Source organism: Xiphias gladius, chromosome 21 (genome assembly GCF_016859285.1).
Source record: "Xiphias gladius isolate SHS-SW01 ecotype Sanya breed wild chromosome 21, ASM1685928v1, whole genome shotgun sequence".
NCBI lineage: Eukaryota > Metazoa > Chordata > Actinopteri > Istiophoriformes > Xiphiidae > Xiphias > Xiphias gladius.
Window position 1 is genome coordinate 29,208,911 of NC_053420.1, and position 14,513 is coordinate 29,223,423.

A 14,513-nucleotide genomic window follows, 5' to 3' on the forward strand; every position below is an offset into this window, starting at 1 on the left:
GGTTTTTTGACTCGAGAATTTTTACAGCATGGTCTGTACGCAGGGCTAAAACGCAAGCCAGGGCCTTTTTTGCACATTTTTGCAGCTTGCTTTGTCCCTGATGTAACGAGCTCGTTTGTCCCCCTGGAGCTTCTGAATGTGATGCTCATCAGTAAACACATGGTCCATAAATTCTTGAAGTTCCTCTCCAGGTGTATTGGACATATATCCATCTCTGCCTTACACAGGGTATATTAGCCTGTGTCTAAATTTTTGCTTATATCTATATTAGGCTATCGGTTTTTTTTTTCTTGTTGAGTTCTCTAAGTTTTCGGGGGCGTTTTCGTGAGTTTATTTGAAGAGTTGGTACCCTATAAATCCCGTGTGTGATACAGTAATACTTTTTAATGATATGAAGAAAACGTGTGGTGGCAAAACACCTAGCCTAGGGTTGTGTTATGAAAATGGTGGGCTTGCTGCAAAATTCTAAATGTCCTCCCTTGCACTCCGCACCTCAATGTAACACCTCTGCGTCCTCAGCGGTAGAAAGTGAAGCGGGGTCTTTCTGGAACTAGCATGATGTACATGGCTTGTCCATGTTTTGTACATACTAGGGCAGCTACCTTGACATGTCATAGCCTATAACCGTATGGGGACAATTTCCTAAACTTGTGTTTTCTTGTCAAGGCTCAAATTATTTTTTCCCCTCTTATTAACCAGATGTTTCTGCTTTAATTGTTGTTGTTTTTTATCAGTCCACCGTTGTGACACTCACTGTGGCTCTGGCGATATGACGTCCATGCAAATAAAACTTGAACTGAAACATTCCGACTTCCGGAATCGTTCTCTTCTACGGTACGGACAGTCCCAACGGCGCGTGAGGGCAGCTGAACACCTCGTTTCCTGCACTACGGTGGTTGCCGTGGCGACGGGGTGCACCCGGGAAACACATAAGTGGAAATCTATGCGACGGCTTGGCCGACTTCAGCACTTCAGCACAGCGCGTGACATTCGTTAGATTAAGTAAACTGCGTTGGCAGCTCGTAGCTCAGGTGAAGTGGCAAGAAGCGCCCGAGGTAGGTCTGACTGATACGTGGGCTGTAGTTCTCACTCAACTCTGCAAGAAGTTCCTTGCGTTAGCTCTTCGGATTCTTCATATCGGCCTTTTTTTTTTTTTTTTTTTTTTTTTAGGCGTAGTCTTTTGTTGCGTTTCCAACATTTCCATTTTGAGCTCATTTATTTCCTTGGTAAGACAGCGCCAGGCAGAGCTTGTTAGTTATAGCTAGCAAGTTCAAATATCAAAACTACTGTCAGAATCTTATTTTGAGCTCACCATGAAACGGAATCCCTTATTTATTTCCCTGAAAATTACATCAATTTACTCATGAATATTCGTTGAAATGAAGGCATTCTGAGGGTATTGCATTTTGAGGGAATAGGCCAATCAACAGATCAATTCATGCATGGTAATAGACAAGGGTAAAGTATAAAAAGTATAAAAAATACCCCTGCTGTCTTCTTCATTTACCCCCCCCCCCTTTATTTTTTTTGTTACAGCGTTTTTAATGGAAAATATTGCAGTGGAATCAGACCTCATGGCCAGCATTTTGGAGACAGCTCTGTGTAATTCACAGCCGGACTGTGATGATGGCGATCTTACAGATAAAGGACAGGAAGATGTCCTTTTTCTTGAGACTGATTTGTCAACCATGGAGCATGGTTTGGAAAACAGGTCGAGTTCAACTGAGCATATCACATCACAGACAGATGACTGCTCCTATTACATCAAATGGATAGCTTACATTGCCCTTGCTATTCCAAGAGGTACGTTTGTCACACAGAAAACATAGAAGATTAATATTAGCTACACAGGGATGTTGAAAAGTACTCAAACTGAAAGTTTTAAGGTGAGTTGTTGTGGGACTCTTAGTGTGCTTAGTGTGCTACAAAACTCTACTACAGCATATTGTAAGAAACAGAGATTACAGATTTCTTTCATCCTTTGTCTCATTCATAAACATTTGTTCCCTTTTAGGGGAAGAAATTGATGTCCCTGCAGCTCCTGAAAAGGCCAAGAAAACCAATAAAGACTCATCTACAGTTTTGGCGAAAGCCTATAAAGCTCAGAGCTGTTATCATATTGAATACAAGTTGTTTCCAGGTGATACAGAGATAATTAAAGTGGATCTAGTAGTGTTTGGGCCAGTAGCAAAAATGTACAAAGAAGAAGAGTTCAAGGTAACCATGACCTGGTGCATGTGTGTTTGTGTTTGTGTCCTTAATGAACAATTCATGAACATCCTGAATGTACATCAGTGAAGCAGCTGTATCGTCTAGAGTTACAGTAAATGACGTGCCACTGCACAGGAATTATTAGCGTCATCATGGGGACGAGGACAAACACATTTCAAAACATCCTACTGTTGAATAACATCTCAGTGCCTTGAATGAAAAAAACTGAATGTTTAAATTTTGTAACAGATTCTGAGAACATGGGATGAAGGAGATCAGACATGGGTTGGTTGGACCCAGAATTTCAATGTCAGAGTCAACAAGGACACATTGATCAGTCTACTTCCTCATAAGATCGGGCTGAAGATATGGAACAGTAAGGACAAACTGTCCAGCCAGGCCCGCTATGAGAGACTGAAAGCCTTTAGATTGCCACAGGATCAACCTGAGGATGCAACAGACATGTGTGGTAAGCGTAAATTTCAACTCGCCCCAAAACAACCAAAACATTCAATGTGTATTGTGTTTTTTATATCAACTTATAAATTGAAAATATTATTTTCACCCTAAGGTGGCATCAAAACTATGGTAAACAAACTGAGAGTCTCATGTGAGAAGAAGTCAAACACATCTAAAAAACACAAATGTAGTATGTCGTTTAATTCTGATTCAGAGGTGGGCTCAGAAACAGGTAAATGAAATATATATATATATATTTTTTTTTTTTTTTTACCTTTTAAGTAGTCAGTTTTCAAGGGCTTTCAACAGAGTGAATAATGTATGCATTATGATTTAATATCTTTGCCAAAATAAATTTCCATGTAAGCCATGATAAATACGTTTCTTCATAACCCTTTTGTATAGACAAGAACTTGGCTCTCCCAGTAAAAACTGATGCATATTACCTTGAGGACATAAAAAAGAATGGCACCACATCAGTTGAAATCAGTCCCACCCGTTTGTTGGCAGGTGAGTCAACATTTCTATTCACCTGAAAAGCAATTAAAGCAGTGGTTTCCAAATCTTAGGTGTGTGACCCCTTACAACAAAGCAGTGTATACTTGCTACCCCTCATTATCACTTTAATATGCCTCCTGGTTATGGCCAGTTCAACCACAGAGTCACTTTTGTCTTTATTTTTTTGGGGGGGGCCTGAATAAGTAAAAATATCCAGTATTTCACTAGAAAAAAAGGCAAAAATTAGAAGAAAGTCTGAAAAATTAACATCATTCTATGGGTGTCAGAAACACTATGTTTTTTTTGTAGTTCCTGCCCTGCTAAACATCTTGCATCCTCTCAGATTTATCTTGTAAACTGTGTAGTCTGCATAGTAAGTACACTTTGACAGTCAGGGGGTCCTGTGGGTTTCAAAAATAAAAATCTATCTAGGTCTGTTTGCAGTGAAAAAATAAGAAATGTGTTTAAAACGTAAAATGGGGCGACATTTTTCATTTCTTGTCCAGACTCCTGTACGTTCCCCAGTTTTGCAAACACTCCGTGCACCAGCAAAGCACAGCATTGGAACCGACCCCGTACCTGCAGTTATCTTTAAAACAATTCTGGCCCTGACCTGGCCTGACACATTAAGACTTAAGACCTCCTGGGGGCGCACAGCAAGGAACTAAATAAAAGATAAATAGGAAAATAAAAACATATGCAGATTACTTAAGCAGAAGCACTTGTTTTCAGTAAATTATTTCCACTTGTGAGATACAAGTGGAAATAACTCACCAACTCGATGGCACAAACATACACTCACTGCTCTCCCAAACTACCTAATATTACACACAGCTGGCGCAGCGTGGATACCTTCATTAATACATCTTCTGACACTATGCCTGGATTTAACAGATAACTGAACTTGTGTGCTTTTCTGACAGCGGGGAGCTGTTCTGAAAGATTCACGGTTCATACAGTGAAATTATTTGATGAATAGAAGGAGACTAGCAAGTCTCCAAGCATAATAATTTGTTTTGAGATTTAAAGGGCTGTTAAGAACTTTTTCCCATTGGATAAAAAAGAAATAAGACATAAATTACGTTTTTCAAACTAAGTAGAGGGTGAGCGGAGCAGCGGAGATCAGAATGTATTAAGTGTGAAGTTTGCAGAATTACAACTCTCACCGGCATCAATGCCAGCAGCTGCGGCACCAGTATAGGCTACATCAGCTGCCAGTTCAATATTAGGCACATTTTCTGAGTTGCTCTTGAATTTTCAAAATATAAACATGAAAATAAATTTTACGATATAGAAAAAAAGCCCAAAAAATTCATTTTGAGTAGATGGTGACGATAGAGGAAAAATCAGGGAATCAGCAAAGTTATTATAAATCATCCTGTGGAGAAAATAAATGTCTGTACAAAATTTCCTGGCAATCCCAATAGAATTATTCCACTCAAAAGTAAAAATGTCAACCTTATTTTAGCTTAGAGGAAAGTCGGAGGATCACCAAAGTCATTAGCATTCATCCTTTGGAGACCTCAAATATCTGTGGCAACTTTCATGGGGATTTATCCAAAATTTGTTATTGATATTGGGAATTGATATTTTGGTCTGGCCAGAGTAGTGGCTCAGAGTGGTAGTTCCCTGCTTTCAATCCTAAAAAGGCTTTAAGATTTAAAACTTCAGACACAATGCTAACCATGAAAGAAAATATTTTGTAGTCTGTTATTTCTGTGACTGCCAGGTGAGACCTCAGTGACTGAACGCTTCCCAGTCTGTTCATCTGGTGTATTTGAGGTCATGTGCAACATCTCCCTGGACAGACCTCTAGTATCTGACCAATTGAAAGCTGAACTCAATCCACTGGTCATCACAATTTTGTCAGCCACCTCAATGCCTTCATCCCCAGTCCCTTTCAACATCCTACAGGTGTGATTTCCATCATATTTCATTTTATTAACTATATCTTAAAATGATATGTGTTGTACTTATGCTGTACACTTGTGTTGAATATATTTGTTCCTTATAGACTATTACGCTTTTCTGATTATACACAATTTGTTTTACAAACTTTAACATTGAGCATGGAGCTTTGATAAAAGTCTTTCTGTGGTTTACTCCCTTTTGCCAGGAAAAATGCATGCCAGTCTATTGCCAGTACAAGTTCCATAACTTGAGCATGCACAGAACAAACTATCACAAGCATGGCACCAACATCTACTTCAATGATGTAAATGTGATCCTGACTGGCTTGATGAGTCCTCGAGAGCTCCAAGAGTTCCTCTCCAGTCGGCCTCTGCAGATAGAAGTTCATGATCGTGACAGAAAGTTGGAAGAAACACCAAAAACTCCAACAGTGTTTTGCATGGGGTCGGATGATGACATGCTGAGCAATGCAGCACTATTCAAACATAAAGTGATGGTTTTTAACTCTTATGGGATTGCAAGCCTAAACCTGTCAGAGTTGCTATTTGGGAAGAAAAGTCTAATGATGCACTTACCAATCAAATGCTGCCCCCCACCTCCAAAGCTGGGCAGGGAGAGAAGTGCATGGAGGAAGATGACAGACAGAGCAGCCAGCAGAGATCCCATGCCACAGGCCCATTACTATGATGCCAATTCTCAACTCAAAGTCAAAGTTGAGATAGCTTTCCCACTGAATGTTAAGAATGACAGCTGGGAATCGGAGTCCTATGATTGTCCATTTGGGCGCATCATCTACCTCTTTGATTACAACAACTTCTCTGTTATGACCAAGCTTAGATCAGAGATCCTCAGAATCAATGCATCAGCCTTCCGTCTCTGCTCACACTCACTGGAAAATATAGAGAGAGCTCTATCAAATTACAGAGGCCTAATGAATTTCAAGCATGATGAGAGCAAGGATCTGGATTTTGTTACAGGATTCCATGTGCTAGATAAGAGGACACACATCTTCGTTCTTGAAGGGCTGAAACACAAAGCAGTGAGGAGACTTTGGGAGGCTGTTCCTATGAAGTAAGCCCATATCTTGCCCTTACACCCTGTGTTAACAGTTTTCAGCTGTGCTGTCCATTTGGATAGAGTGTTTAAATTCCAATGAGAACCCTGCAGTTTGTGTTGTGTTTCGTAGGCTAAGTGGGAGTGAGGAAGAGCAGGTGATCGTCCTCTACAATTCAAACCTGGGTTTCTTCAAGCGCATCTATGACTCATTAGATGTGGGTTTGAGTCCTATCCATCTATATGAGTCACTACAGACCATCATGAGACAGCCCCTGGTCTACATTAGAGGCATGGTCCCCCAACCCTGCTTCCAGGCTTTGTCAAGGTACTCATTTAGTGAGATTATAATGGCATTTAAGGACCAGGCCAGTGATTATGCATGCTCTACCCAATTAACTAAAAATCAAAAATATTGTACATCACAGCAAACAATGCTGCTGTGTTTAAAGCATCATTAATTGATTTTGGCCACTTGGTAGCAACAGGATAAGCTGTAAAGTGATCCTCTAGTATCACTTTATAAAGGCAATTGTGTTAGCAAACAAGTTCCTATTACTACATCCAGTATACTTGGAGCAACATTATCATTCATTTTGAGTTGTGTTTCTGACGAATGTAATGTTATGTGGTGCATGTAAGTCCAATGTTCAAACTCGGTTTAATTCTGATTTGGACCCCACCAATTTCTTCAGAATGTATCTGGCCCCTTTATCTGCTGAATCCTCCACTATGGCCACCAGGCAGCTGCTAACTTTGCTGGTTGATACTTGGCAGGGAGCATACACTGGGTTTATCAAAGCTTCTTCACTAAAAACAGCTGCTGACTGGGAACGAGGTTGATGAGAGTAATGCGACTGAACCAAAACATTAAAACTGTGGGCTGTAAAGCCAAAACACTGAGATGAAAGATGGCACAAAAGTACCATAGAGCTGAGGAGAATTACAGAGTCGGGTGATAATTCTCTGTGGGTTTCATGGGCATATAAAAAAATATTGATTAGTGCAGCTTTAAGAATTTGTTAGAATTGTATTCAGACTTCTTATGTTCATTGTTAGGTACTACACAACTCAAACAACTCTCATCAGTTTGTTTATTGTTTTTCATAACACACGGATATGAATGGAAAACAGGGGCTGCGTGGACTGGTAGGAAAAATACAATCAGAAATCTTAATAATCTCATCTCAAACCTTTAACCTTTGTGTTGAGATTATTTTGTCACACACAATGTGCCTGGTCAAGAATGAATGTCCATGCTCATGAACCGCAGATATTTGAAAATGGTCGGCACAAATGTAAAGTATAATTAAGTGTGAAAGTTTATTCTTGACCTTGGAAAAAAAAAAAAATCTTCATTCAAACTCTGCTCACCAGTTCCTTCAACTGAAACTAATGGTTTTCAACAGTGGTAGAGTTATTCATGTTTTATAATATAGCTAGTACGTAATCCTTGGATCAAAATTATTTTGTCAAACAAAAGTATACATGATGATGTGTAGTGTAGATGATGATGAGCAGTTAAAACTTGTAAAAACTGGTATGATCATTTAAACTCTTGCATGAATCTATTGGAAGTTGAAAGTATACATGAAAAACCATGTATATTTTTGAATAAAATGTGTAATAAATTACACAATAGAGTTTTTATTTTACTTTCATTTTTCTTAGGTTAAGCCAGCTGTGCCAAGTCAGGAAACTCAAAGATGTGGTGCACTATAACCTCTTCCCCTCAGCTGACATGATTATCAGCATGAGCAAGGTATATGGCACATATGCTGAGCAGTGGAAGCAAAAAGCCAGCGCAAACACTGAGATGGACTTGACCACTCTGCCTGTCAGTGTGAAAAGACATACACCGCTCGACACACACAACAGAGAATATGTCAGATGGAAACACAACAGCCAGCAGATGCCATTCCAGCACGTCAGAGACTTTGTTCAGGTCTGGAGTCCTTAATAGTGTAAATAGAGTAGAATCTGATTCACTAACAGAGCCACTCATGTGTTTCAGTATATTGCAGGAAAATATTCACAAGGTGCAAGAGGAAAGTGAGCAGTTGCAGAAGCCAGAGGTTGCTGTGTTAAGGATGGATCAGGCTGCAACCAGGCCAGCACACAACTACAGCATCCAGACCTTCAACTCAAATGAGCAAGCCAAGGAGCTACTCCACAAAGAGATGGCTAAGGTTTGATTAATGTATAGGATATAATGTACAGGACTGTATTATAGATACATGCTATATACGGTGCACCTCAGTATATCAGGGTATGGCTTGGTGGCTCATGGTAGCACTGTTGCCTTAAACTAAAAAAGATGTTTGATTTCTAGTTCTTTGTGTGTGTAGTCTCCTTGTTTTTACCAGGTTTCTTTTGATAACCCAGTTCTATACACATCTGGTAAAGTGGATATTGTAATTGCTGTTAAAGGGCCATGACAGTGTTTGCATGTTTGGTCACATTTACTACAAATGATGTATAATCTACAAGACAACTAACTACTTTGCTAACCCCGTTGCTGCATTTTGAAATCCATAACTGTAAAGGTTACTGAATCAGATTTTTTCAGTTGTATCATGGATATGAGATAATGAAGTTCAGACTAAAGGTGTTTAGTAAATATATAAACATAAATAGTTGACTGCTGAGCTATTAACCTTAATAACAGTGGTTGTATAGGCCTAGTTTTATACTTAGTGTTACTGAACGTAACAGGTTTAACTCGAATGGCACTCAGTAGAGGGCATATCTCTGCCAAAGCCAAACAATCATACACGTCTGTCTAGCAGCACCTGATTGGGATTATTATCTGGATCTGTACCAAATTGTAGAAACTCATAGATCTCAACACCATAAATGTTTGATTTTTCACATCAAGATCCATACATTATTTCCTGAGAAACTGACGAAAAGGTTGAAAAATGCCCTATCTCGCAATGCTAAGGAAAGTGATTTTAAAAATCCCTGGATCCGCCCCTTTTAGCCAGATCAGCACCAACATTTAATGGGTTCTTCCCTGGTCCATGCCCAACCCCTCCACTCAGTTTTGTGCAACTGACGAATGAACAAACAAACAAACAAACAGACATGTATGAAAACATAAAGGAGGTAACCAGCCGCATGCTGAACTTACCACTGACCTGAAGGGCAGTATAAACGCTGATACATTCACTTATTGCTATACATACTGATGCTGTTGTACGATCACCTAGCTTAGAAAAAAGTGAACAAACTACAGTTAGTGTAGTTAGTGAACCTGTAAACTGAACTGAACAAAACAACATGAATCAGCCCTAGTTCAGACTCTTCAAATGACTATGTATAATGTGGAAGGAGTCACTCACTGTGACAAACCTACCAAGAATTATCACCTGACTCTGCAGTTCCCTCAGCTTTACAGGAATGTTTTAGCATCTTTTAGCTCATTATTTTAGTTTTACAGCCTTCAAATGTACTGTTGGGTTCATTCTCTCAGCTATCTAACTTAGCTATGATTAATATAGTGGATCCTGTAGCAGCTAAAGAGCCAGATGCCTCAAGAGAGGGGGCAGACTAAAACTGAGCAAAGAGTAAAGGGACCAGAAACACAACGCCAAATAGTTGCCTATCCACCACAAGATGTGTAAATAGGCAACTATTTGCTTACAGGTTAGCGATAACAACTTTATAAGATGACACCATGTCAGTGCTTTTTTTATAGCTTGTTGCACTGTATGTGGCCAAAATCAGATATGCTGCTTTAAACTGCATTACCACACAACGTGGATGCAACAGGTACAAACATTAATGAGGACTTGTTCACTGTAATGATGACATAACTCAAGCAAGTTTCAAGAGTCTACTAATACAGTATATATTTGTGCCAGATATAAATGGATGGAACCCACCGCCTACCTGCCTAACGGAATGACAAATAATAATAATAATCTAAACCTGTAATCAGAAATTGTTATTATATTTTTTGTGTGCTGGAACGCAGAAAGAAATCAAGTGTCTAGTGAAGAACGTATATGTATTGTGTTTATCTGGTGATAACTTCAGGTGCCGGGGCGGAGGTTCACCTACAGTCAGCAGTACCATAGTGCTACAGTGGAGCCTGGATACATGACTTCTAAAACTGACTCCAGCTCTGCTGCTCCCTCCACAGTTTGGTTCACAAGTTTGAGAAGTGACAAGTCCAAATTGCACCCCAGACACCCAGATGAGGCTCGTGTGGAGGAACTGAGGAAGGTGACTCACACATCTTCCAGCAGTGCGAGGTTTTACAGCAACAGGAATGCTCAGTTTATTGGCATTCCCATGGAATTTAGCAAAGGGATACAATTTTTATCACTGTTTACTCATCCTTCTTTCTCCATGACCCAGTATGTATGAGATTAGGATAGAATAGCGTGTAACATGACATGACTAATAATATTATCCTTGCTGTTGCTTCAGTTGTCCTGGCCACAAAATAATTTATTGTCCCAGTGGCAGTTAAAATAACATTTTAAAAGAATTTGAAACATCTGATTAATCTCCAAAGGTGTCCAGTGATAGTAGTGGAGGATTCAGTTGGTAATGCTACTGTTCACTGTGCACCCAGCCATGGAGAGAGAACATCCTACATGCCAACACCCTGAAGCCCACACTTTCACGGGACATATGGGTCTGGAGCCAGCGCTATGAGGACTTTCAGCTCTACAGCAAACCTCCCTCTTTCTTCAGCACACTTCCTGTCACCATTCACCTGGCTGGTATGGATGTATTAGGCTGTGCTGCATCAGTGTACCATAAAACAACTGCTAGAAGTGTTATAACTTTCATGTATACATCCAATTTCTTGTATGATGGTGTATTTTACCTTTCCAATGAGTAACTGGCCAAATGTTAACAACAAGATGTCACATTGAGATATTTCCATTCTAGCTATCTAAGACATCAGTTGTAAATGTCATGGCTTGGTATCAGTCCCAGAGTATCAAAGAGTTCAGCAGGCAAACAAGGAGAAATGCATCATTGGGGAGATAGAAATGTATCCACAAACAGCTGCCTCAATACACCAGAATGTCATGTAGCCACAAGGTGTTACTTACTGCAGGCCACATGACGGCCTCTGGGGCGTAGCTGCCAAAACCTGAAGCCAAAAGTACCCAAGAATTACACTTAAATAACGGTATTACATTACCGAATGATACTTTTATTATAGTATTATTAATTAAAGTGGTAAGTGAGCCATTTGCTTACACTCTATTTATGTGTTAGTCTTAAAGGTATACTAGGGATTTTTTTTTTTACCTTAGTTTTATGAATTACTTGCTGGTAGCAATTTCGAGATAATAGATCCAGTGGATGTTATATCCCAGCAAGCCAGCAGGTGTGGAATTGGGGGTGACAACAATAGATTGTCATGTCTGGTTACACATAATTTGTTACATTTGATGAGTTTGGTTATATGTGTTTTGTTCAGTTAAAGGGTTTAAATGTAGGCTGTTTGCCTACATTTAAACATTTAAGTACAACTAAAGCTAAGCTTAAAGTGTGTCTTTGGACAACTTGTAACAGTTAATATTCAGCCATTCCAAGCTATGCGAAACACTAGGAAGTATCCTTTTTTTTTGATGTAGTTGGTACACATGGTAGATTGCTTTCTTGCCACACAAGCTGCTTTTGTGCCATTTCATTTTCAGTAAGTAAATGGAGAATAACATAAGCTCATCTGGCACAAATGGCTATGGCAGAATAGGGCTGTAGCTAGCATGAATGCACTGAATATTATAGTTTAAAAGTATCCAAGAGTGGAATTTTCCCTATAACTGTCTGGACTATAAGCTTTTGAAAGCCAGTATTGACATGTTTTGATTGAAGCTCCAGATGGCGGATGTTTGAGCCAGTATCAGTCTTTTCTGCTGAGTAACACAATCCAACACCACACTGGAGAATAAATTTGGACAGGGAGGAACTTCAATAATATCTGTGCTGTTGTGTTTATCCAACCATCCAGTGCAGTAAAATCATTCTCAGGCCTGTTTAGTTCATTAGTTATATAAACAGTAAAGCATAAACTCAGTTTAGTTTTTTAATCCATGGCCGTGCTTTTGATTTTCAGGAGACTCTCTACAGCAGGAACAGCTTGAAGCAGCCAAAGCTCAGTACAGCCGCTGGCTGAAGAAACTGCTTCCCGGCAGCAGCAGCACCCAGCCAGACAACGGCACCGTCCCAGAGTTTAAGTGTCACATGGGAGGAAACTCAGGGATAATTCAGGATATACTGAAAGATCAGCCTCAGAAGTATTCATTGAGGAAACCAGGCCTGATGCTGAAGGTACAATATGACTCGGGTTTGGACAGAGCAGATGACATGATGAACACACAAATTGTAAGTCTCAGGAATATCTGGACAGCAGAACATTTTCTGATGTGCTGCTATTATTTTGAAATGCTGTTAATGTGGAATGATATCTTGAAATCTGTAGGTCCTTCCACATTGTCTGATTCTTCTTCCATCTGTTTGTAGAGGGGTTTTAATGATGAGACATTTTTACCTGAAATTCACCAGAATATCTGACGTCTCTTCTGTAATTTCAAAAAATAAACTACAATGTGTTCATTTTGGGGGATTTATATTATATTTTTTTAATATTAACAGTTCAGCCCCAGTAATATCAAGACTTGACCCTGTCAGGCAAAACGGACAAAGTGGTGATCTAACCCAGGGGTCCAGTACTCTGGCTCATGGCTTGAGCTAACACCTAATATCTCGTGATGTTGTAAGGGTTTTAATGCAGTTGCTACCTTATTATCTAACCCTAAGGCCCTGTCTTACAGAGAGTCTAGGAGTCAGATGTAGTTCTTGGTTTTTAATTATTCCAATGTTATGCTAATATGTTACATATTCCTAAATTAATGTTTTTAATTAAACCAACACACAGGAAATCTGGGGTCTGGTTGTATTCCAGTGTATAAAAAATGAAGACATTGCACAGAAGGTGTAAGGTATGGGGGGTTAATAGGGGCCCTAAGCAGCTAATTCTTGCCCCAAGAACCCCTACTAAGTTAATCTGTCTATGAAAATTGTTTATTTGTTTATACAACATTTTTAAAGATTTCTTAAATGTGCAATAACTGATATTTGGTCACGTTGGTAAAAAAATTGACATCATTATATGTCATTGCTGTATACATATACAGTTTACAGCATACCTTTTAAGTGGATATGGCTAACTTGTTAGAAAACAGTTGCTTATTTACACATTGGGCAGTTACAACAAGACATTATAAGTCATTTGAAGATGTGTTTTTGGCCAGCTGGTAAATTGAAGTCAAATAGTCACTCTCTTTTATCTCTGTTTTTGGTCTCTACCAACACTTGCCAGAAGTATCCGGCTCTTTAGCAGCTAAATGCTCCACTATGTTCACCTATGTTCCTAGCTCTGTCTGCTGTTTGGTGATGAGCAGGTAGTGAACGGTGGGTTTTTAGAATTTTATCACAAAAAAATGTTTGTTTGTTTTTTTTTGTTTTTTTTTTAAATCACAAAAACATCCTGAGTGCTGCGACTGAATATGACGCTATGAGACCGGTGAGATTGAACCAAAATTTGTGGGTTGAACAGCATTCAAGCAATGAGCTGAAACGCACTATAAAGCTCCATAAAGCCAAGGGGATGTGCAGATTCTGGTCATAATTCTCTGTAGGTTCATCACTGTGCGCATTCCCTTTCACATTGTCATTTGATAAGCTATAAAAATATAAATAATATCTGCTTTAATGTTTGTTTTTTTCACCACGCTTGCTAACATGTTTTTTCAGTTTGCCATTTCTGGTTCTAGCTGCAGTTGACTGTAATAACCCTTAGTTGGTGAGCCAACATCTGTTTTTTGTGTTACAGCCTTTGCCTCAACTATCTGTGATGAACTTGCTTGATAACAAAGCAGAGGCTCCGGCTTTGGGTCCAGGCCCCTGTATGGACCGCAGCTTCAGCAGCAAAAACAACGCCATCCCCAGACATATCTCCCTTTACAACAAGGACCACTATTTGTCAGTTCAAGTTATAACTTTTATTAAAAAAAAAAAAAAAAGAAGCTTGACAGATACTAGAGAAAATATGAAAATGTTTTTGTCTTAATATGCTATGTTCTGTTGCTTCTTACAGTGGATTCAGTAGGCAGCATTCCTTCCTGTACAACTGACTGCCTTGCCTCTGACAGACAAGGAGAAGAATATCTTCGCTTTTCAAAAGTATGCCCCTAATATGAAAACTGTACCTGATAAGCATTAAAACCAGTATTCCGTGCAATAACTGTCTGTGAAGATTCTCTGTCAGAAATGTGCAATAATTCATTGTAGCACTGAAGTTAAAGGGGCTATTTGTAAGTTCGAACGGGTGATGTTGATGGTCACTT

The 14,513-nt window shown here is 39.3% G+C and overlaps 1 protein-coding gene across 1 annotated transcript; it reads left to right on the top strand.

Annotated features, from left to right (window-relative positions):
- The first annotated feature begins 925 nt into the window (after positions 1–925).
- On the top strand, positions 926–14,379 carry cfap92 (cilia and flagella associated protein 92 (putative)). The gene is made up of 16 exons (XM_040158984.1): positions 926–1,055; positions 1,537–1,803; positions 2,015–2,217; positions 2,461–2,680; positions 2,783–2,902; positions 3,076–3,180; positions 4,898–5,082; positions 5,285–6,150; positions 6,266–6,460; positions 7,804–8,077; positions 8,157–8,321; positions 10,174–10,362; positions 10,718–10,868; positions 12,221–12,435; positions 14,000–14,148; positions 14,264–14,379. The coding sequence occupies exons 2-16, from the start codon at positions 1,545–1,547 to the stop codon at positions 14,298–14,300; spliced, it is 3,333 nt and encodes a 1,110-aa protein (XP_040014918.1). The 5' UTR covers positions 926–1,055; positions 1,537–1,544; the 3' UTR covers positions 14,301–14,379.
- The last annotated feature ends 134 nt before the right edge of the window (positions 14,380–14,513 follow it).

What these genes read in the sequence shown, in the direction of transcription:
- cfap92 (XM_040158984.1), top strand. Translation starts at nt 1,545, where the DNA reads ATGGAAAATATTGCAGTGGAATCAGACCTCATGGCCAGCATTTTGGAG. An exon ending in TCCCACCCGTTTGTTGGCAG is followed by an intron (nt 3,181 to 4,897) that starts GTGAGTCAACAT and finishes TGTGACTGCCAG; the next exon opens with GTGAGACCTCAGTGACTGAA. An exon ending in TACAACAAGGACCACTATTT is followed by an intron (nt 14,149 to 14,263) that starts GTCAGTTCAAGT and finishes TGCTTCTTACAG; the next exon opens with TGGATTCAGTAGGCAGCATT.